This window comes from Rhea americana, unplaced genomic scaffold, assembly GCF_003343005.1.
Source record: "Rhea americana isolate MKP2758 unplaced genomic scaffold, rheAme1 scaffold_13, whole genome shotgun sequence".
Classification (NCBI taxonomy): Eukaryota; Metazoa; Chordata; class Aves; order Rheiformes; family Rheidae; genus Rhea; species Rhea americana.
Window position 1 is genome coordinate 1,805,886 of NW_028185372.1, and position 20,324 is coordinate 1,826,209.

Here is a 20,324-nt window from a genome sequence, read left to right on the forward strand (position 1 = left end):
GTAAATGACTTGCGTGATTAGTTGTTATTGACATCTGAAATGTGACTGATAACCCATGGAGGTGACAGATCCTGTGGAACGGTCAGCAGGAAACGCTGAGGAACAGATACGCTGCAGGTATTGCGTGCACTTGAGAAAGCAGTCACATAAAAAACTTACTTTCCCCAGTTGTGGTGTCAGTACCTTGAAGATTGTTCATGGCCAGAAATGTAACAGTGGATGGAATGAATCAGACTCTCCAAGCAGAGCGCTGGTACCCCAAGCTAGTGAGGGCTGGCAGACCGAGGGAGCACTCGTATCTTTTTACTGGACCTTCTAAACTCTTCTCTGCTTAAACTGTTAGTCTTAAAAAGGTGAGAGATTWAATTATGGAATTCTTTGCAGTACTTGCCTTAGACTGCACTTGTGTGTTTATCTGATCCGTTGTGTTTTTAGAGTTCTAAGGCAGCCCCAGGTGGTTGGCAAAAGTATCCCTCAGCCCAACTTAAAGCTCAAATTCAGGAACATTTCTTTTGAGTACTCCTGAATTAGGAGACAGATTCAGTGCAAATCTATAGCAAACAAGGAGTAATCCAGTCTCCTTTAGACCTTTCCTGGGTACTAACACCTCAGTTACCCTAAGATTGGAACTCTCACAAATCTAATTTGCTATCTACAGGACATTAGAGAGAGGAAACAAGGTGAGACTGACAGACCCACATACTCCTTCGAGATCGAGCAGCTTTTGAAGCAGAGCCCCAGAAGTAAATCAAAATGTGCTTTTGCTTCAGAGTTTTTCTTTATACATTTTTTTCTTCTCATTGTGGTCCCTTGTTTCCCCACCCAGACAAAATGCAACTATGACAACATGGAAATCCCCTGAGCAACGCAGTTCTGATAATAAGATTGTTCGATGTTCAACAAAAATATTATGTCTAAAAAGTCTTTTTTTTCTAGTTTGCTTCAGCTGAAACAGGAAAAAAGAAAAAAAAATGATCAAAGTCATAGCCCACTCAATTATAAACAAGACAAATTTAAAGTGAGATGGTGTCATTTCCGGCTAGCGATCAGTTTGCTCAGCAGAGCCATCCTTTATTCATTTCTAGCAGAAAATGCAGTAGAAATTAGCCTGAGAGTTTCCAAATTAATATTATTTTGAATATTACTAATCCAGGTGCTTAAATCCTCAAATAGACTTCCCTAATGTTTACTTAAGCTGGCAGGGAGGGTAGGCCTTAGAGACGTGAAGTCATCGAATGCCAGCCTACTTGATCTACACTTGGCTTCAGTGAGCTTGAGGTCAAGCGTAGGAAACTCAGGAGGGAGATCAGAGACTACCTATGCTCCTGAAGTCCCATTAGCTGACTTACACCTCTGAAAGTGGATATTTTTGAATGGATAGCATACAAATGGGTGCACTGTCCCAAATAATTGTGTTGGAGAAGCCAAGCTGAAGGAGAGCCATGCCAATGCCATCATCTCCAGTGGGATGATGATGAGAAGCCGCAGAGACGATTTGTCAGCCTGAGCTCCAGCATCTTGCCTAACGCCCATTTTCCTTGGTGTGGGATGCTGCTACAGCCTGACAGGTCTCTCCTGCGTTTGTTGGTGGGATTTATCCTGGAGGTCTGCAAGTACATCTACTCCTGAGTCACCTTGGGCTACTTTCATAGTCAGTGAAGAGAGACAGACATATTTAGGGGGGTTAAATTTCACCTTTTACGTGTCTATTTCAGGATAGAATGAATCACGCCTTAAAAGAAGCTGCTGCTCCCCGCTGGCTGTAAGGGAGGAGTGAAGCAAGAGAAGCTCTGATGTAGGTATGTACATTGTAATACCTACATTTTGTCAGATGAATCCAACCCCATTTTTCTTTGTCTGTCCAGGCTTAGTGAGTCTTCAGAGATCTCTCTCCTTCTGTGGTGACCATCAAGGTCTGATCACAAGGAGGGACTTGACACAGACATGGGAGAGCTACCAGGTCCCAGGCAGTCCCACTGAGCTGTCATGCAAAGGGAACCGCTTCTTCCCATTAAAACCCAGTGGGGGCAAGTATGAGGTCCCAGAAACACCTCCCAGTGCCTAGGCAGCTTGGCTGCCTGCTAATCGCTCCTCAAGGTAGGGAGTGGTGCTAGAGGAGAGTCCACCCTAGTAGGAAGGGCACCTTCCTAGATGTAAGGACCATGCTTTTATCATTTTAATGCTTGGCTTAAATTCTTTCCTTGCAGATTAAAAAGCCCATGTGGCTTGTGAACTCTGAGTCTCTTTCTTTACAGTGTCACCATTTTTCTGTTTGCTTAGGCGTCTTTACCAACTTTACCTTCTGTGTCCTTTACTCCCCCAACATAAAGCTTTTTTTGGTGCATCCTGGGCTTTGCCAGTGCTTGCTCTCCTCCTCCGACTCTTATGCTCACTTGCAGCCAGCCACATCAGTCAGCAATGAGCCTAGCCCTGTATTGCTCTCTGGTTACGTTGGTGTATACAGAGCCACAGAAAGTGTGCGGAGGAAGTATTTAGCACCTCCTTTCTGTCTTCCTCTTTCTGCCTCTGTTTTGTCCAAAGCTTGAAAATCTGTAAGATGTATCACCTTGTTCTTAGGAGTAGGGTTTTGCATGATTAGTCTTTTAGACCACAACTAGTCTGGCTCAACATTGCCTTGTTTGGGACTTGTACAATGCCAACACTTAAAGAATAATTACTGGCACTTCATAGCTGGAAACTTTTCTCCCTTGGACCCAGGTATCTCCATTGAGAGGAACTAAACAACCGAAATCAAAGGTAGAATTCAGCACTGCTTTGGAGCTATCTATCTTTGGAGATAGGCTGCATAACATAAGGACTGAATCATGCTCTCAGGGAAATCATTAGCAATTATCGCGCTAGCAGAGTTAGGGGCACGATCCAGGAAATTTGCCCCCAACTCACTGGACTTAGGCAGGTTCTGCCCAAGGAGTTCAATGGACTTGATGAATCAGGCCCTTAGTTTTGAAGTGGGAAGCATGTTTCAAAGTAAAAGCTCAGCTAATATCTTCATGCAGGCTTCCTGCTTTCTGCCACTAGTCATCCTTGTCGGCATGTTTACATTTCCCCCGGCCTGCGGTCTCTTTATCAGGCAATGGGTTTGTTCTGTCATCTAGTATAAAGTAACTGAAGGAGTGTTTTGTGTACACATGTACTGCACTCATGCAGCTAGCTCAGGATGACACGGACGAGTACTGTATTGAGCATTTTCTTCTTTTTTCTCCATACCACTTCTGGGGAAAGTGGTTGCACCTCAGCAGATGGTGACGGTGAGTCATTTCATGTTCATCTTTGCAATTCTCTATGATCTTGAAAACCTGGGTTAAGAGCTCCAAGCTCCAAGATATAACTGCTGGGTAAAATGTGTTAGTATTTTAGTGTTTGGGCTTTCTGTTACTGCCAGTACCTTGGATGAATGTGGAACTGGAAGATTTTATCTATTGAATTCCCAGGTCTGCTTTCCTTGTGATGTCTAAATTGTAATAAAATCACAGAGATAGCTGAATGCAGAGGGCATGCAAGATCAGACTTGTTTAGCCTTTCTCGGTGTATTTAGTTTTTCTGTGAATAATTTTGCCTGTTGGTAGGGAACCATTTCGTTCTTTTGTTGGCTATAATTACSCTGAGCTGCTGTCAGAAAAGGGTGAGGTTCTGACTTACCTTGCCCTTGGCAGTTTCTTCCAAAGAAAATGTTTTAATATAACTCAAACATGGTCCAACCTCTTCCACTTCAAAACCCAAAGATTTTCTTTTTCCTCAAAAGGTTATATAAGTTATACATGAGGGTAGTCCCAGTCTCTGTGATGATAGTGTGGCTGAGGCAGCAGTTCAACCAGCAGCTTCTCAGCAGCCCGTCACTAATGAGCATCCATCACTTGTACGCCAAAGAATTATAAACGAATTCAGCAGTTTAAATTCAGGCTTACTGCAGATTTCAGTATCTCATTTAGACAGGTGAAAATTATTTAGCAGCAGAATTATCCAAATTAAAGGGCAAAATATAAAGAGCAACAATAAAACTACTGTCTCTTTTCTCAAAAGGGAGATGCAAAACTGGATTTACAGATGCAACCCCAGATATTTTAAACTCTTACTTGTCTAACACTATTCATTCGTATAAACAGCACCGACAAAGTCTGTTGTACTGTGCATGAAGGACATGTACAGTCACTCAGTTACCAGTAATTTTAGGGTTCCAGAATTTCACTGTTTGGGGGCAACAGAGTTTTGGTTTTTAGGAAAGTAATGCCTGTGCACCAATGCTACCTCGCAGATCTAATCATGAGGATCTCTTTTTTTTTCCCTGTGTCATGTATTATAACATGTATGTATATATACATGTATAGCTGTACAGATACTTACATGGGACATGCATGGTAAGTTTATTAGTTAGAAGAAAACACAGAACAGCTTAGATCTGCCTCTAACAAACTCTCATTTTTTTCTGTTTGTCTTTCATACATACACTTTGTTTAGAGCTGGCTTTTGCAAGCAGTTGCTGTGGTGAGTAGCTAAGGAAACAAATGATTTGTAGTTGAAATCATTGAAATCTTCAGGGCTTCCAGTAAGTCAGGATTAATCCTTTGCTTAGAAATAAACAGATTTGGAAAATCCCCATTGAGCGATTACCGTGGTTTCTTTATGAGTTGCATGGCTTTGGCCAACAAGTTAAACAATGCAGGGTAAATCACAGGTGATGGATGTTTCAGCCTTCCCCGGCCGACCTCCACCCTCACCCTGCCTCCTGACGAAGTGCTGCCAGCAGCAGGACGCAGGCACCATCTCGCCCCTTTCTCGTGAGCAGAGGTGGGAAGAAGTTCACTAGTGCTCTTGCCTCCACCTCCTCTTTCATAAGCCGCAGACTGTCCCCCAGCTCTGTCCCCACTCTTCCTGCCACCCGCAGCCAGGCAGAGGGGAGCGGAGACCCCCAAAGCTGCAAGAGAGCTACAAAGCAGCGTGAAGGAGGAGCAGCTGCGGCAGGGCAGGAGGGACAGGCGAGGGAAAGCAGGAGGCAGCATCTTACTAGGTGTCAGCAGGCAGGACAGCTCACTGGAACGGGCCTCCTCCACAGACTTGTCTGCTTCATCCAACCCACATCAAAACYGTTCTGATTAAAATGATTTCTCCTTGAATCAGATTAATCCTCAATCCAATCAATATTCTGTCTGTTGCTATTGGGACTAGAAATTTCACAGGRCTCTGTCTGTGGAAACGTTCATTTCATCTACCTGGAAAATTCAGTCACTGATCCTGCAGGCGTTTACCGGTGCCTTTGGTTTCATGTGTTGTGGTTAGTTGCAGTAACTTCAGAGCATAAAGCGTAAGCATGTGCATGGGCTCTGCTGCTACTCTTCTCTTGGTAAAGGTTCACAGGGCTCCTGCTGTGATTCGGACCGTTCGGACGTTGTCCAAACCCAAGACACAACCACTTCTGTGAAGGACGTGTCGTGCTTGTAGCTATGAGGCTGGGTTTTCTCCCACTAGAATCTCCCCATATTGAGCCCTGCCTTGATTTCAGCAGAACCAGGCTCAGACATGTGGTCTGCTCTTCTCAAGGAAAAAAATGTCATCTTACGAACTTTGAATCGTATAAAGAGCCCTTACCAGTGTGAGCAGTGTTGGAGTCATCAAAACCATCTACACAGTGAACRCGTTTGTGTGTGATGTTTTTGAGGTTTAGGGAAACGTATCTGGGGTTATGTCAGCTAAAAGCAAAATGACTGTCAGCCTGTGGAGTAGTAGTGCAAGGAAAAGCTTTTCAAATTGCATACTTAAACTCAATCATGAGGTTTAATTGTCTTATATTCTATGGTTAGAATGTGATTTCCGTGAATAAGGAACCACATAATCACAATATGAAAGTTCAGTGTCTGAGAGGTAAAATCCTGTACCCAAGGGTGAGCTAGACTAGTTAAACATTAAATGACTATTATTTGAACTACAAGATAAAAACTTTTTCTTTCTTTTGATTTTGCAATCAGCCTCATGGAAAATGACTTGAAATTTTTGTCACTTTTCAGCAAAGCAGTATCAAACAGCTGAAAGTTTTTTACTGTCTTAATACCTGTTAATATGATGCTTATCACTTTTGTGTGTTTATACAAAATATGATGTATTTGTTTTTATTCACAGAAAGCACCAAGCAATCTATATTTCTTATATAAATGGAGATAAGTCATCCTAATTCATAAGTTTTAATGTTGCCTTGTGCTAACTGTAAGTATAAACAAACCAAGCTCCCAGAATTTGTATCTGAGGTCTTGGCAATGCTTCAAATGTGACATATCTGTGTATATAAGCTTTGGGTATATCTTCCTATCTAAAATATTTTTAATAGAGATTCATTTCAGCTCACTTGTCTTCCCCTGATTTTGGAATATATGTGTATATGTGCACTCATTTTTACTCACCAATCAATAATTGCACGTAATGTACATTTTTGTATATATKTGTCTGTGCAGATGGCTCAAGGCTGTGGTGAACAAAACTTTCACCTGTGTGAAACTGCTGCGGTGCTCATTCTAGAGTTGCACTGACCTCTGTTTCTCTGTTTTCTCTCTCTTAAATGCTGATGGTCAACTAGACTACCGCACTACCGGCTTGGCACGTGCCTGTGCTGCACAGAGTATCCCCACAAACTGGCGATGTTAGTAAAAGATGCCACATTTCCTCATCCTTCAAGGAGAGCAGGGTTCTTCTTAGAACGGCATCTGTGGCTCATGGTGGTCACTAAATGGCCACTCGTTCTTAGCTCGGAGGGTGGCTTGGACCCTTTCAAAGCAGCAGACTCCAAGTTCTGAATTAATACAGCATCCAGCACTCCCCTTGCTCCTGCTGCCTGCCACATCTGCCTTCCTCCCAGCCCCATTCGGCACCACGTTTGCATTTTTTGCTGCAGTTCTGAATTACTTCATGTACCCCACGCTAGAAACATATCATCTTTGACATCAGCAGGAAACACTGACTGATGGGGACTCTGATGGATGCTATTCTTTATTTACATTTTAAAGCAATCAAAAAACTCACCCTTGCTTKCTTTCTGTTGTTAAATCATGACCATTTGGGATCTTCAGCTGTATTCCCAGTCAAGACAAGATCTCCCCGTAGGCTGGCAGGGATCACAGGACCTRCAGTAGCTACAGTAATACAAAGATGTGTCACTGGTATAGCTGTGAATCACAATATCCCATCACCCTTCAGCAGTTCAAATTTACCTGTGCAACATCAGCGATAACAATCATTTTCTCTGGGAGGGATTTTCCATTGGAACTGTTTCCATGGGCATTTCCCCACGTTGTCTGTGCAGATACRTGAGTCACTGTTCTCACGGGAGCGGCCAGATTCTCGTTTTCTCTGTGCCACCACCCAAGAATGCCACCTCTCTGARAAGCTGGTAGGAGAGATTCAAAGGTGGGGGTCAGTCAGGAATAATCCTTGGCGATTTCCGGGGAGAGGGTTATATATCATCACAGCAGTCCTTAACCACCAGTAAAGGAGCAGAGGTGTTCCTCCCACAGAGGATGTGCTTGAGGGCTCATCACAGAAACCCTTTCGTTGACTATTCAGCTATGATGGGTGAGATTTCATGAAGTCCCACTAAGGTTTGGCAGTTTCTGCCAGAGAGGACTCCTCTCAAAAGCATCAGTTTTTGTTTCGTTGACCTCATATATACGAAGCGCAGCACAAGAGACGTATGCTGCTAGTCAAATTGTAATTGTTTTATGAGTCATCGAGGTGAATTGGCAGGAAGCCATGTGTTCTGGCAGAAAGTTTGAGCTTTCCCTCCTGAGCCCAAATTTGTGACATTTCAGAGAACTCTACAATACAGTCAAAATGTGCTATGGGACTCAATTGCCTCGTAACAACAAAATACTCCTGTTTTTCTAAAACTACTCATGCCATTTTTCCAGTCTCCTCAGGATTATGGAAACTGGTCGCGCTTTCACAGCACGATCAGGGCAGGGRCGGGAAGATGCCGCACTGATGCTCTCAGGTGTCTGCAGGGCAGCTGGTCCTTCTGCAGGCACAGCAAAGGGAAYTGCTCTTCTTGCATCCTCCAGGATGGATCTGCTGCTTCAGAACTGCAAGACGTTTGATGCGCTGCAGGCTGTCCTGATCTGAAATTCCCACACAAAAAACTCCTGCAGAGACTAGCCCTTACCCTGAGAAGACGTTAGCCTTGTGCATCAACCCTCAGCACCGCCGGCAGTAATTGCGCTGAGTATATCTCTCAGTGCACATTTCTATTCTGTTCATTTTCGAGAGTATTTTGGTCCTTGACAAAAACGTTCTGCTTTTCAGTGGGCTTCGTGAGTGTGTCGTGTCACCCTTTGCATGACAGGGGCTAGCAGTGTTTTGTGGTTTCTAATAGGAAAAGCTTTGAGAAAGTTCTGAGGGGATTTTCAAATGGAGTAGCTCCTACTTTTTTCYTGATATAAAGTTCATCTGTAACTTTTAAAACTAGAAATGGCCCTGCCCTTGGCTAGAACGGCYGCATCAAAGCTACAAGGCATTAAACTACACAATTTATGTTCTCTGCTTTGCAGTYTATCCTGGGACTTTTTCACATAGAAGGTTTCCAAGATGACTTCAGCACCCCTCTTTGACGGTGACTAACAGAAAAGAGCAGGCATACGTGTCTTGTCTGATCAAGCCAACTGCTCTGCAATGTCATTTTATAGTTCACAAAAACGTGATGATGTGGAGTGCACCTTAGTGCGTTCTGAGTGGGTGGGTTTCGGTCACGTACAGGGAGAACAACCTTGAAAGGTAGAACTGGCTTTTCATTTCATTTTGAACAAGCTTTCTTCTCCTTTTACAAAACTGCTAGGTTGATCCTCTTCCTTTTAGGCAACCACTTAAAGAAACAACCTTTTTCACAATGGATCCATGAATCACTGGTTTACTTCATTAATCTGTGAATTTCTCCTTAGGGACCTTTGGAGACGATGAACCAGATAATTTGGACATCAACTGTTTCAGTCAGCTGGAATTTAAAGATTCCTACAGCAGCCTGACTTGCAATTTTACGGAGCTGCCTCCTCACAACACTAACTATACCCTGGCCGTGTGGTACGCAATGTTATTGTCTGTCCCTTAGTAAAACTTCTGGGAAGCCTAAATGCTAAGAACCAGTGAGTCACACTGACTTATGCTGGGAAAGAGGATTGGAAAAAATAAAGTTCTAATTCAGACTGTTGTACCAAGTTTGAATACTATATTCAGCAAAAAATAAGAGTTTATTGGAACAGAATCAAACACCCAAATAAGAAAAAGAATTAGCTAAAAGGGTCTCTAATGTCTGTGATGTTCCTGATCTTACTTCTGTTGTTTTGGACCATATGTTATCACTGGTGAAGCTGAGCATGCACAAAGAGCATTTTCCTTTTAGATTAGATGATAGTCAAATAAAACAACATAGGAATGTTTTTGAAGCGGCAGATCCTTTCCATACAAAATTCTTTGGTGTGAAGCTCAGTTGTCCACTGAGGGGAAAATGTGATTATCTTGTCCAAGATAAAAATAAAGCAATTATCTTCTCACACACAGACATACAAAAATAAACAGTAGTATGAGTATACAAACACCCAAACAGCTACCAAGACATCAGTCATCTCCACTTCTGTCTGAGGCCATGAAACTCTTTTCTACCTTGTTTTTGTCACTGATGCACCTAGCTGAAGAAGCTTTTTTTTTTTTTTTTTTTTTTTTTTTTTCCCTTTGCCTGTTTTTCCTGAAACTGAAAGTATTGTGGCAGCCAGCAAAAGTGGATTTTTTTTTTTTCATCTTGCTATTCTAATCACTGCTTATTTTCAACTAGTTTGTTTGTTAGGATTTTTCTGTTTTCTATTTTCATGGGTTTAATCGTGGGATTTGGCTTAAATTTTATGATAGACCTCTCTCTCTCAGGAGTCGCACAGATGAAGGAACGCAGACATATTTCCACCTGTGAAACTGCCATTAATTTCCTCATGGCCTGGCTGAGCGCTGGTCCTGTATTTGCTTCCACTGCAGTCAGTAAGAAATTTCTCCTTACCTTCAGTGAGCATCCAAACATACTGCTCTGTATTTACAAATGGCAGCAGTAAGACAGTTTTTGAAGATACAACACATACATATCCGGTTAAATAATGGCTTTTTTTTTTTCTTGGAAAGCTCCAAGACTCTACTGTGATTCACATCGCTTGATTATTATACTCACAGACCGTGACTAAAAGCAGTATCAATCAGTTAAGGTCTTCGTTTACGTGGCATTGTGTCTTATTTCTTATTCCTATGGAATCTCACTTTCGTTAATATGAAATGAACAATCAGAAGTTGTCCCTAACTATTTTCTAATAAGACTGAGAGGAAACTAATGTTGTGTTGCTTTGGCCAACAGCACCAAGGAGGACAGCAGTTACGTGTGTTCCAATATGGAGAAACAGGAAGATGCCTATTTCTTACAGTTCACTGATATACTCTCGAATAGAGACGTTTGCATGGACTCCGAGATGAAAGGAAAGATCTGCAGGAGTCTAATTATAACTGACATTGGTAAGACACCTAACATTTTGCTCATTACTAAGATATGTAAGCTGCTAGGAAAAAAAGTAGTCCAATACAAAACATAAGGGACAATTCAAATGAAATATAAATATAAATATCCAAATGAAATATAAAATAGTGTCCTAGGAGGGGATCAGTGGTAGGTTAGGCTACATTTTACATTATGGTGGAGTGTGACGTTCCCTTTGCTTCAAATCCAAGCCTGGTTAATCTCCATTGAAACAGTGCAGCTGACTTCTGGCTTATTATAATACTCTGTTTGCCTAGACCTAGACCTAGACCTTCAACTGAAGGCAGAAGTCTCAGAGCCCTGGTTAGAGGGACTGAATCTCAGGTCTCCAAGCAGAGCTAGTGAAGGGGTGTGGGATGCTTTGACATCATTTCCCAAGGACTGAGCGTCACAGCCCAGGGGAGTGCAGTCCCTGCCGCGAACGCTGCACCAAGCAGCTCCTCTGCTACAGCAGATGAACATGAAGCCCCACTTGGGCCTGGGGCGAAATGATGAAATGGAGCTTGTCATTATGCTTGCCCAGACCAGGCCAGCCGTGCACTGTCCCCTGAGTCATGACAGGTCACCCAGGAGGGGCTCAAGCTTGGAATGGACTTTACCAAACCTGTTTATTTTGTAGCAGCATTAATCTGATCCTATTATATCATGTTTTGTTATCATTTGCAGTGAAGCCAGAAGTACCATTTAATATAAATATCACATACCAAAAGGAGGCAAATGAATATGTTATTCATTATAGTACACCACACTCATGGAAGAAATACTTAAACGAAAAATTAATACACCAAATAGCCTATCGTCTGGAAGAAGGAATTTGGAAGGTAAGCGACAATGTAGACATGCTTGCACTAATTTCTGAAATTAACATTACCTGAAATGCCAGGATCATGTAAAAACCTCAGATTTGCACAGTGTGTTTCCCAGTTGAAAACCTGGGAAGATATAATGCTTGGCATTTAAATATTTCGTTAGTCAAAGCAGTTCCAGTCCGAAGGCAACTATGCCTACTACGTACTTCTCTGGACTACAGAAGTGTCCTTCATTTGTGCTTATGCCCTGCAGTGAAAATAGAAGAAATAACAAAGAAACAGAACCATGTTGAATATTATTAGTACTGTTTGCTGTGATGGCCTTGTGCTTATTTTCTGTGCCTACCAGTTAGTAGATCGTATGACCTCTAGTGTTTTCAGCTTGCAACCTGGCTTTTTTTTATATAGCAATGGTATTTCTGTGCCCCTTTCTCTTTGCAACCTCTCTAGCCTGGGGGTCCTGTAGAGTCAGCTCTCCAGCGCGCAGTGCTGGAGCTCTCCCTGCCTCAGGCCGTGTTTCAGGCTACAAATGTCTGGGAACCAGGCCTGAGTCCAGGCAGGGCTGCCTGGCTGCAGAGGTGTGCATGTCCTCTTCCAAAAGAGCAGCCGTGCAAACATTGGTCCGGACAGTGGGCTTTTAAAAGCATGTACTGTATATTCTTAACAGAGGGAACACAGGAGAACCGTAACTAGAGAAAGAGACAGATTCAGAACACTGAATACATCGACGTGGAGAGTGTCTCAGACCTGCATAATAGATTTTCAGCTTCTTTCCTGCAATCGCTCTTTCAAAAGTTGTCTTTTCATGCACCACAGTCTTCCTTATTTTTCCCTTCTCCCTTCTGAGTCTTCCAAGTAAGCATGTATTGCCCATTACAGCACCAGAAGTAATACAGTACAGTTGTTTTCCGGCCAGGTCTTACCCAGCATTTATCTCTCTTTCTGATACCGTCCTGACAATTAAACTGAATATTGAACTGACTATTGTGATATTGTCCTGGCTATTGAACCAGGCTGATGCTGTGATGATCACCTTTACAGTGAGCAAGCAGAGCAAACAGCAGAAGAATGCAAGGACGCAYGCTATTATCATGTGTTGGGACTCCTATCAGAAAAACCTCAGGCTGTGCAAGTCCAGCCGAAGAGTCCTTGCTTTTTGAGCCCACTGTCAACTGTTTCTCTTTGGTCTTTCTGTGTAGTGTTTAGAAAACCTCTTTGCTAGGGTGGTTCACTTCTAAGTAATAAGACTTGGACTTGCATTTTGTTGAACCTGGAGGATGCTTTCTTTTGTCTTTTCTAGAAAAATTAATGGATTTTTTTGTGTTTGTGTGTTTAGACAATAGAGTCTCCATACCTGCAGGTAAAATTACTGGGGAAAAATCTTGAAAAAGATGCACTGTATGAGGTGAAAGTCCGTTCAAAGCCCAATGGAGATTATTTTAAGGGCACATGGAGTGAATGGAGCACTTCCAAGAGCTTCAGAACAGCTGGAGGACACTCCACAGAGAAAGGTAAGGGGAAAAAACACTTTCTTCCATTTGTGAGAAAAAGCTCAGCCTGAGCAGGCAGAGTTGGGGCCCTCAGGCTGCCATCAGTGATGCCCTGACTCCCCCGCCACCCCAGGAGTGGCGAGGGCAAGAACCAGGGCGCTGCCGTGCCCTGTGACAACCAAACATGGCCTCAGGAGGGGTGTTGGCTAAGGCGAGCAGGTCAGATGCAGATGGTGGTACGCAAACACGTCACTTCTATCACAAATGCAATGCAGGACAAAATCTCATCATCTTGCTTGCAAGCACAAATAATCCTTCTGGTCCTTTGCATTCCTTCAGGCTCCAGGGCCCTCAAGGCTCCACATATAGTTCAAAGTCACACTAATATTGTGATAAAGACACAGCGAGTGTCAACTTCCCCATGCTGGAGGTGATAGTGAACTTTGAGCTGTTTTAATCCAAGTGGGAACCCAATTTAACATTCAACCAAGGATTGAAATTCTGAGAGCTTTCCTCTCTCCACCTTTGGGGAGGTTGGAGAAATTAACTATTGCATCACTCCAATGATGGGAAAGTGCAATGTTTGGCATTAATTTCTAATTTATTGTCTGAAGAGACATTACAGTCACAGTGGCTAACAGTGAAGTATTTATATGCAATAGCAGATGTTCTTTTTTTTTCTTTAGACACTGACATGGTCATGATTATGTTCTCCACCCTGGGATTCATTTTGTTAGTTGTCATGATTCTCCTGATCCTAACTTTCTGGGAAAAGAGGTAATCTAAGTCTCTTCATATCAGAAAAGGAGTTGGAAGCCAATCCTGTTCTGACAGTCCTATTGCTTTCCCTGTTATATTTGTCTCTTTCCATCTCTGGGCCTCTATATCAAGCCAAAGACAGGCAATAAAAAAAAAAAAAAAAAAAAAAAAGTGGGCAACCAAGGAGACAGAGTTGGTAGGTAGAAGACAAGCTCTCATCCTCTGCCACTTCAAGAGCAGAGACTCCAGTCTTGGGCTTGAAGCAGTGGGATCTTTTGGGAGCTGTAGCCAGCACAAAACAATGTCACTGTCTCACTGGAGGCACATTTGACTCATGAGCCTCAAGCAAGATTCAGAAAGGAGAGCAAAACATGGGTTTTAGTGAAGTCCCAAGAGGTCTGAAAACTGTTTAGTGGAGAGATTGTCTCTTTCTCTTTCATACGCTGAGTCAGCAGGATGTTCACACTTAAACCCCTTCAAGAGCAACGTGGCAGCGCTCCCTGGGAAGAGGTCTTGATACCATCAGTCACGAGCCCAGCCTGCTGCAGGTCACATTTGATGTGACAAAGCCAAGCTCTATCTCCCACTCCAAGGTGGTCAAGCTAGAACTGAGGCTTTATTTCAGAGGCAGTCCTTTATGTTGTTTTTTTTTCATTTATTAGTTACAGAGCAGTAGATAGGTATCTGTAAATTTAGTAAATGTACTTTAAAAGTACACCTTTTAAAAAAAACACCTTTATGTGTTATATATAAGAGATAGCCAATAGACACAGTTAAGGAAATAAACAAATAAATAGATAATCTAGCGAACCCAGAATCTGAAATGAGAAAGTCTTAAATTTAGTCATAGGAGATAACCCACTTGCAGGTAAAATGCGCAAGGCTGTTGTGTGGCGTTCAGACCAGCTGACGCGAATGGCCCTGGCCCGTAACATCCGCCTCTGCCAATATCCAGGGAGATGGCTACATGCAAGATAGCTGTTGGTGATCCTTGGGCTGTGCTAATTCCTGCAGTACACATGGGGATGGTTTCAGGATGTGCTAGCTGGCTCTGCTCAGACTGTGCCAAGGACAATTCTAATAATTAAACAGTATTCACATCTGAGCTGTCTGCCAGGGAATGCTCTTGGTGCTGCTTAATTTGCTAGTATAGGTGTAACCTGACATTTCTACCCCTTGCTTTTCAGTGTTCCTGAGCACTCGTAATTCTCCTAACTTTGCTAGAAGTTCTACATATATAAAAATCTCTGAAAAATCACTCTTTAGATAGTGAGAGCCTTTGAGCTCGAAGGTCTCCTTTTTAAAAATAAGAAGATTTTTATGTATGTATAGGTATATGCACAGACACATATAAATATAGATTCATATACATCTGTATCTATGTTATCTATATCAATCAATGCAACACTGAGTGTCAAGTGGGCAATATTTTCTAGATGCAGCAAGGCTGAAAGGTTTGAGTCACACAGCAAGAGAACTTTGCTAATTAAGGCAATAAGATGACACCTATAGGACAAGGCCACAACATAGATGTCTGAAGCACAGGTAGTTGGCCAGGGAGTGGAACCATATGCAATACTTTGTTCAATATATACACATAGAGGCTGTTATACATGCAAATTTGCACTAACCACAGCAGATTGCTCCACTTGCAGAAGTTGTTTTCACCATACAAACCCCAGTTAAAGTAGTCATATTAAAATGAGACCTTTGCCAGCACAATTTACTGCTTTTCCAGTAGGAGGGAAGTATCTTTAACTGTGGCAATCTGTGCATTCAGAAGAGCAATGACTACTAGGTGACCTTTACATCTCTTCTTCTTCTCCTGTTTTTGTTTTATTCTGAGGCATGCAAGCCATCTCTAAGACTTTGCAAGAATTAGTACAAATAATGCAGTATGAACCCCCTATATTGCAACAAGTCTCTCTCTGGCTGCTTTTGAGCTCCTTTTTGTCTACTATTACTGTTTCAGGATCAAGCCTGCTGTGTGGCCAAACCTTCCTGATCGTAAAAAAACTGTAGAGCAACTGTGCAAGAAGCCAAAAAATGTAAGTACTTCTATTACTCTCATTGCATGAGTCTAGGCTATGGGAAGCGTGACTAGCATCCGTGACAGTGTGTGCATTTGCTGCAGAGACTAGGCTTCCAAGTTTCTTTCAATAGAGGCAGTATTTGCGCAGGCAGATATTGTTGAAAGGTATGAATATAACAGACAGTTAAACCACCTGCTGAGTTGCACAAAAAAAAAAAAAAAAAAAAAAAAAAAAAAAAAAAAAAAAAAAAAAAAAAAAAAAAAAAAAAAAAAAAAAAAAAAAAAAAAGACTGTTGAAGAACTTGATATATGATGAAAAGTTAAAGGGGTTGGGTTTGTTCAATCTGGAAAAGAGAAAATTCAGAGAGGAGCTAATCACAGCCTTCCAATAACTAAAAGATAGCTATAAGAAGATGGAGGTGCTCTCTTCACGGGGGTGCATGGTGATAGGACAAGAGGAAACAGATGCAAGTAGCTTCAGGGGAAATTTCATCTGGGTATAAGAAAAAATATCTTCACTGAGAGAACAATTAAATTTTGTGTAGGTTGCTGAGAAAAGAGGTAGGAACTACCTCTCTGGAAATATTCAAGACTTGGCTTGACAGGGTCCTGGATAACCTAACCTAGGTCTCTGCTGCTGGCAGAAGGTTGACCAGATGGAATCCAAAGGCTCCTTCCAACTAACCTGTGACTTGTGTAGCTATGATCATGGGGCTGGATTGGGGGGGACCCTCTGCAAATGTGCCTGGTGGTGCTCATATACCCTTGGAGACCAGCAGAACTGCTCATGTCCCATAAAATACATGAGCTATTTTTTGCCAGACAAAGACCTGTTGTACAAATGTTACAGACTATAAGATTTGTACCAGTTTTTTAACCAGTTGGCTTACAACTACACCTAGTGTATTTTTTCACTAAGAAATTCAGCAGTGCTGTTCTGCCAAATGAACAGCAGTCTCCACTTAGTGCATTACTAGCAAGTTATTAATTTTCAGAGGTCTAAAAAGATTCTTTCATCTCTTGTACTCTCTAGTGCAGCGATCTTTAATATGTTTCAGGAAGTCATGATAAACATTTCCTTTCCACACTGCTAAATTAGGAACATAAAACTGAAAGGAACCATGTGGGTCGGCACATTCATTCCTATGAAACAGCAGGTGTGAATCTGGCTCAGAAGAGTCTGTAAAACAGTACTATCACACTGCACAGACCATAAAACTCTCTCCAGTACCACTGCCTGGAAGACACTGCTAGAGAGATTCAGATTAATATGGGAAAAGATTTTGAACCAGGTCATAGCTAATTCTCTGGTAACCCATTGATCAGTCTGTTCAAGGGTAGTTCAGTAAATAATACCCTTCTAAAATCAGATGGATTATCATAGAATCACAAAATCACAGAACGGTTGAGGTTGGAAGGACCTCTGGAGATCATCTAGTCCAACCCCTCTGCTCAGGCAGGGTCACGTAGAGCATGTTAGACAGGATCACATCCAGACAGGTCCTTCTCTCCAGAGAAGGACACCCTGCGCAACCTGTTCCAGTGCTCTGTCATCCTCAAAGAAGTTTTTCTTCATATTCAGTGAAACTTCCTGTGTTTCAGTTTGTGCTTGTTGCCTCTTGTCCTGTCGCAGGGCACTACTGAGAAGAGTCCAGCCCCATCCTCTTGACACTCTCCCTTAAGATATTTGTAGACATTGATAAAATCCCCCCTCAGTCTTCTCTTCCCCAGGCTGAAGAGGCCCAGCTCTCGCAGCCGTTCCTCAGATGGCAGGTGCTCCAGCCCTCTGATCATCCTTATAGCCCTGTACTGGACTCTTTCCAGTAGCTCCATGTCCCTCTTGTACTGGGGAGCCCAGAACTGGATGCAGTACTCCAGATGTGGCCTCACCAGGGCTGAGTAGAGGGGCAGGATCATCTTCCTTGACCTGCTGGTAATGCTTTTCCCACTGCATCCCAGGATACCATTGTCCTTCTTGGCCACAAGAGCACATTGCTGGCTCATGGTTAACTTGCTGTCTACTGGGACTCCCAGGTCCTTCTCTGCAGAGCTGCTTTCCAGCTGGCTATTATCAAAGTATCTTTTCTGTTAAGTCGGTGCCCACTGTTTACTGACCACAGTGTTCCCTTTGCCATGCAGAATTGTGATATAATCTTTATCCCAGAGAGTTTCGGTTATGTTCATATCCATAAAGTGGACGGCATTCAAGCAAAAGCTGAAATGGAGAGTTTTCTGCAGCCACCAGCTTCTCCACAGGCAAATATTCCGGAAGAATTTAGCAGTGGATCAAACCTGAAGAATAGCCCTACTATGATAAACAAAAACAACGTAAACCTGCCTGTCACTTATGGAGGAATCTGGCCAGCCGAGGCTTTGAATGGACTCTTGGGTAAAAGCCAGTTTCCGATCACTGAAGAATTTTGCAGCTCCAGTACGTATGAAGTCTGCAGCAGCAATGGGACAGCCCTGTGTAATGACAGTCCTGGCCTTCATTTCACTTCTCTCTTGTACCCCTCAGGCCAACCCAGACCAGAGCCCCTGAATGCTGACACAACACCCCATATGCAGCCTAACAGTGAAATTAGGTCACCAGATAATGAAGATGCATATATCACAATGTCCAGCTTTTACAAAAATCAGTAATCCTTAAAAAAAACAACAGAATATTGTTTTTCTGTAACACAAGCAGGACACTTTTCTCTTCGCTCTCCTGCCTCCTGTGTCAGTGAGTAGCACATCTCTGTGGTGCACCTTTCTCGTTGTGCAATGCTATTCTTACAAAGAGGAGGATTCATCTGCATTTCAGCAGTCTGTGGCCTAACCTTCAGTCTCAGTATGCTGGTAACAATCTCCACTGCAACAGAAATGAAATTTAATTCAGCCTGACTTTAATTTTCAGATCTGATTAATCCAGGACAACGCCATTGCACCTTTAGCTGAGAATCAAGTGCGTCTCACACGCATTGGTGAACTCTTCTGTTGGCCCCTTGGTTGCAGAGTTAAGCTCTTATTAATCCCTAAGCAAGAAGCATGGCAACAAATTCAGATCAAATAGAATCTTTTAAGCTGAGGTAGGTCAAAAGTAGCTCACCTGCAGTTGGAGGAACTCCAAGAGCTTGTAAAACTCCAGTAGATGAGAGTTACTATCAAGCATTAGTTCTCTGGGGATTCGGGAGCTTGATCGCTGTGAAGGGATCTTGCAGAGTCCCCAGAAAAAAGGGCACATGAAGTCACTTTATGCAGACATTTTTATCTATTTTTTTTTCAGAGGGATGACGACAAAGTAAAATCCCACATGTAGCCACTTTTTGCTGTTGGTGAAGATCTGCAGAGGAGGTGATTTTTAGGATCTTTAGGTACTTGTGCTATATATTGAAGATATTCAGTATTTCATTGCTACCATTTTTTTATTAAGAAAATGCAACAAAATTAATGAAAAGTGAAGTCCCAGCTCTTCCTGTAAACTGGATTGGACCTGTAAAACACTTGACTGTCTTTCTCGATAGCCCTTGTACAAGCATTAGTGCAGCAAGTAAGTACTTTACAGGACAGAAAGACTGAGCTAGCGTGTTTGTTCGCTATCATTATTCCCAATGGCTCTGGCTGCATGCGAATACATCGAACTTGGCCAGATATTTTTCTCATGCAACATCTAACCTAGTAAGAGCGATGGAGCTTCAAAAGAAAGAAAGAAAGAAAAAAAAAAGAAGAAAGACAAGTACTTCATAAAGATAATGTAAAAAATATTAAATATTTTAATGTTATTACTGAGGAAGGCACCTGTCCCTTCCCATTCTCCCTTTTCTGAACTCTGTATCCAGCTCCTCGGGGCTTCACCACCTGCTGCCACACAGAAGGCTGCCTCACTTCGCAGGCCTTCTGGGATGCTACACGTTGCGAAGTATGTGCTTGGAGATAAAGCTGCTATAGCCACAGGGTTGCATGACAGCTGAAAGGAGTGTGGCCACAGGAAACCCAAGCCACTGTGTTGTGCTCTGGGATTGGGGTTCACCTCCCTGTGACGTTTCGGTCCCTCTAGCTGCTTCAAGTTCTCCTTTATCAAAACATACACATTCCCACAGTCATGCAGGTTAAAAAAAGACTTCTCCTCAGAGCTGCTCTAACTTGTTCTGACTGGTAAAAACCACTAAGAAGTCGTTATATATAACATGGATTGCTTCAGAAAATCAGTACTCCCAACCTACCTTCTCCAGGTCCACCTGATATTATGGAAACTTTCAGCTAGGGCCAACTTCATGGTCTCCTTGTGCAAAGGACCCAAGGATTTGGCTCATGTATTCCAGTGACATTTTACGGAAGTGTTTTTATTGTTGTTTCTCGCAGAATGGTGCGTTGAATAATGCAACAGGAAAAGAGGAAAGCTTTGGACATTAATTTGCTTTGTAATGCTTGTATTTCAATTTTTTAATATAGCTGCTAATAATGCTTGTATTATGAAGACTTGCACAGTGCAATTGTAGATGCAGACAGATTGTGTTGGAAAGATATCCTGTTCTGGTAACTCAGTGACAGATAAGAAGAAAACAGAGGAAGAAGTGAAAGTACATCAGAAAAATCCTGTACAGGGTGTGCTATGCTTATTTTGAATTCATACATACATTTTAAAAGGTTAAAAGGGACTTCACAAACATCTATTCGCACTATTTAAACAGTAA

The 20,324-nt window shown here is 42.4% G+C and overlaps 1 protein-coding gene across 1 annotated transcript; it reads left to right on the forward strand.

Annotated features, from left to right (window-relative positions):
- The first annotated feature begins 3,095 nt into the window (after positions 1-3,095).
- Positions 3,096-19,322, forward strand: IL7R (interleukin 7 receptor). Its single transcript, XM_085326256.1, has 8 exons — positions 3,096-3,269; positions 8,934-9,072; positions 10,382-10,536; positions 11,225-11,379; positions 12,704-12,878; positions 13,544-13,634; positions 15,589-15,664; positions 17,788-19,322. The coding sequence occupies exons 1-8, from the start codon at positions 3,179-3,181 to the stop codon at positions 18,289-18,291; spliced, it is 1,386 nt and encodes a 461-aa protein (XP_085182382.1). The 5' UTR covers positions 3,096-3,178; the 3' UTR covers positions 18,292-19,322.
- The last annotated feature ends 1,002 nt before the right edge of the window (positions 19,323-20,324 follow it).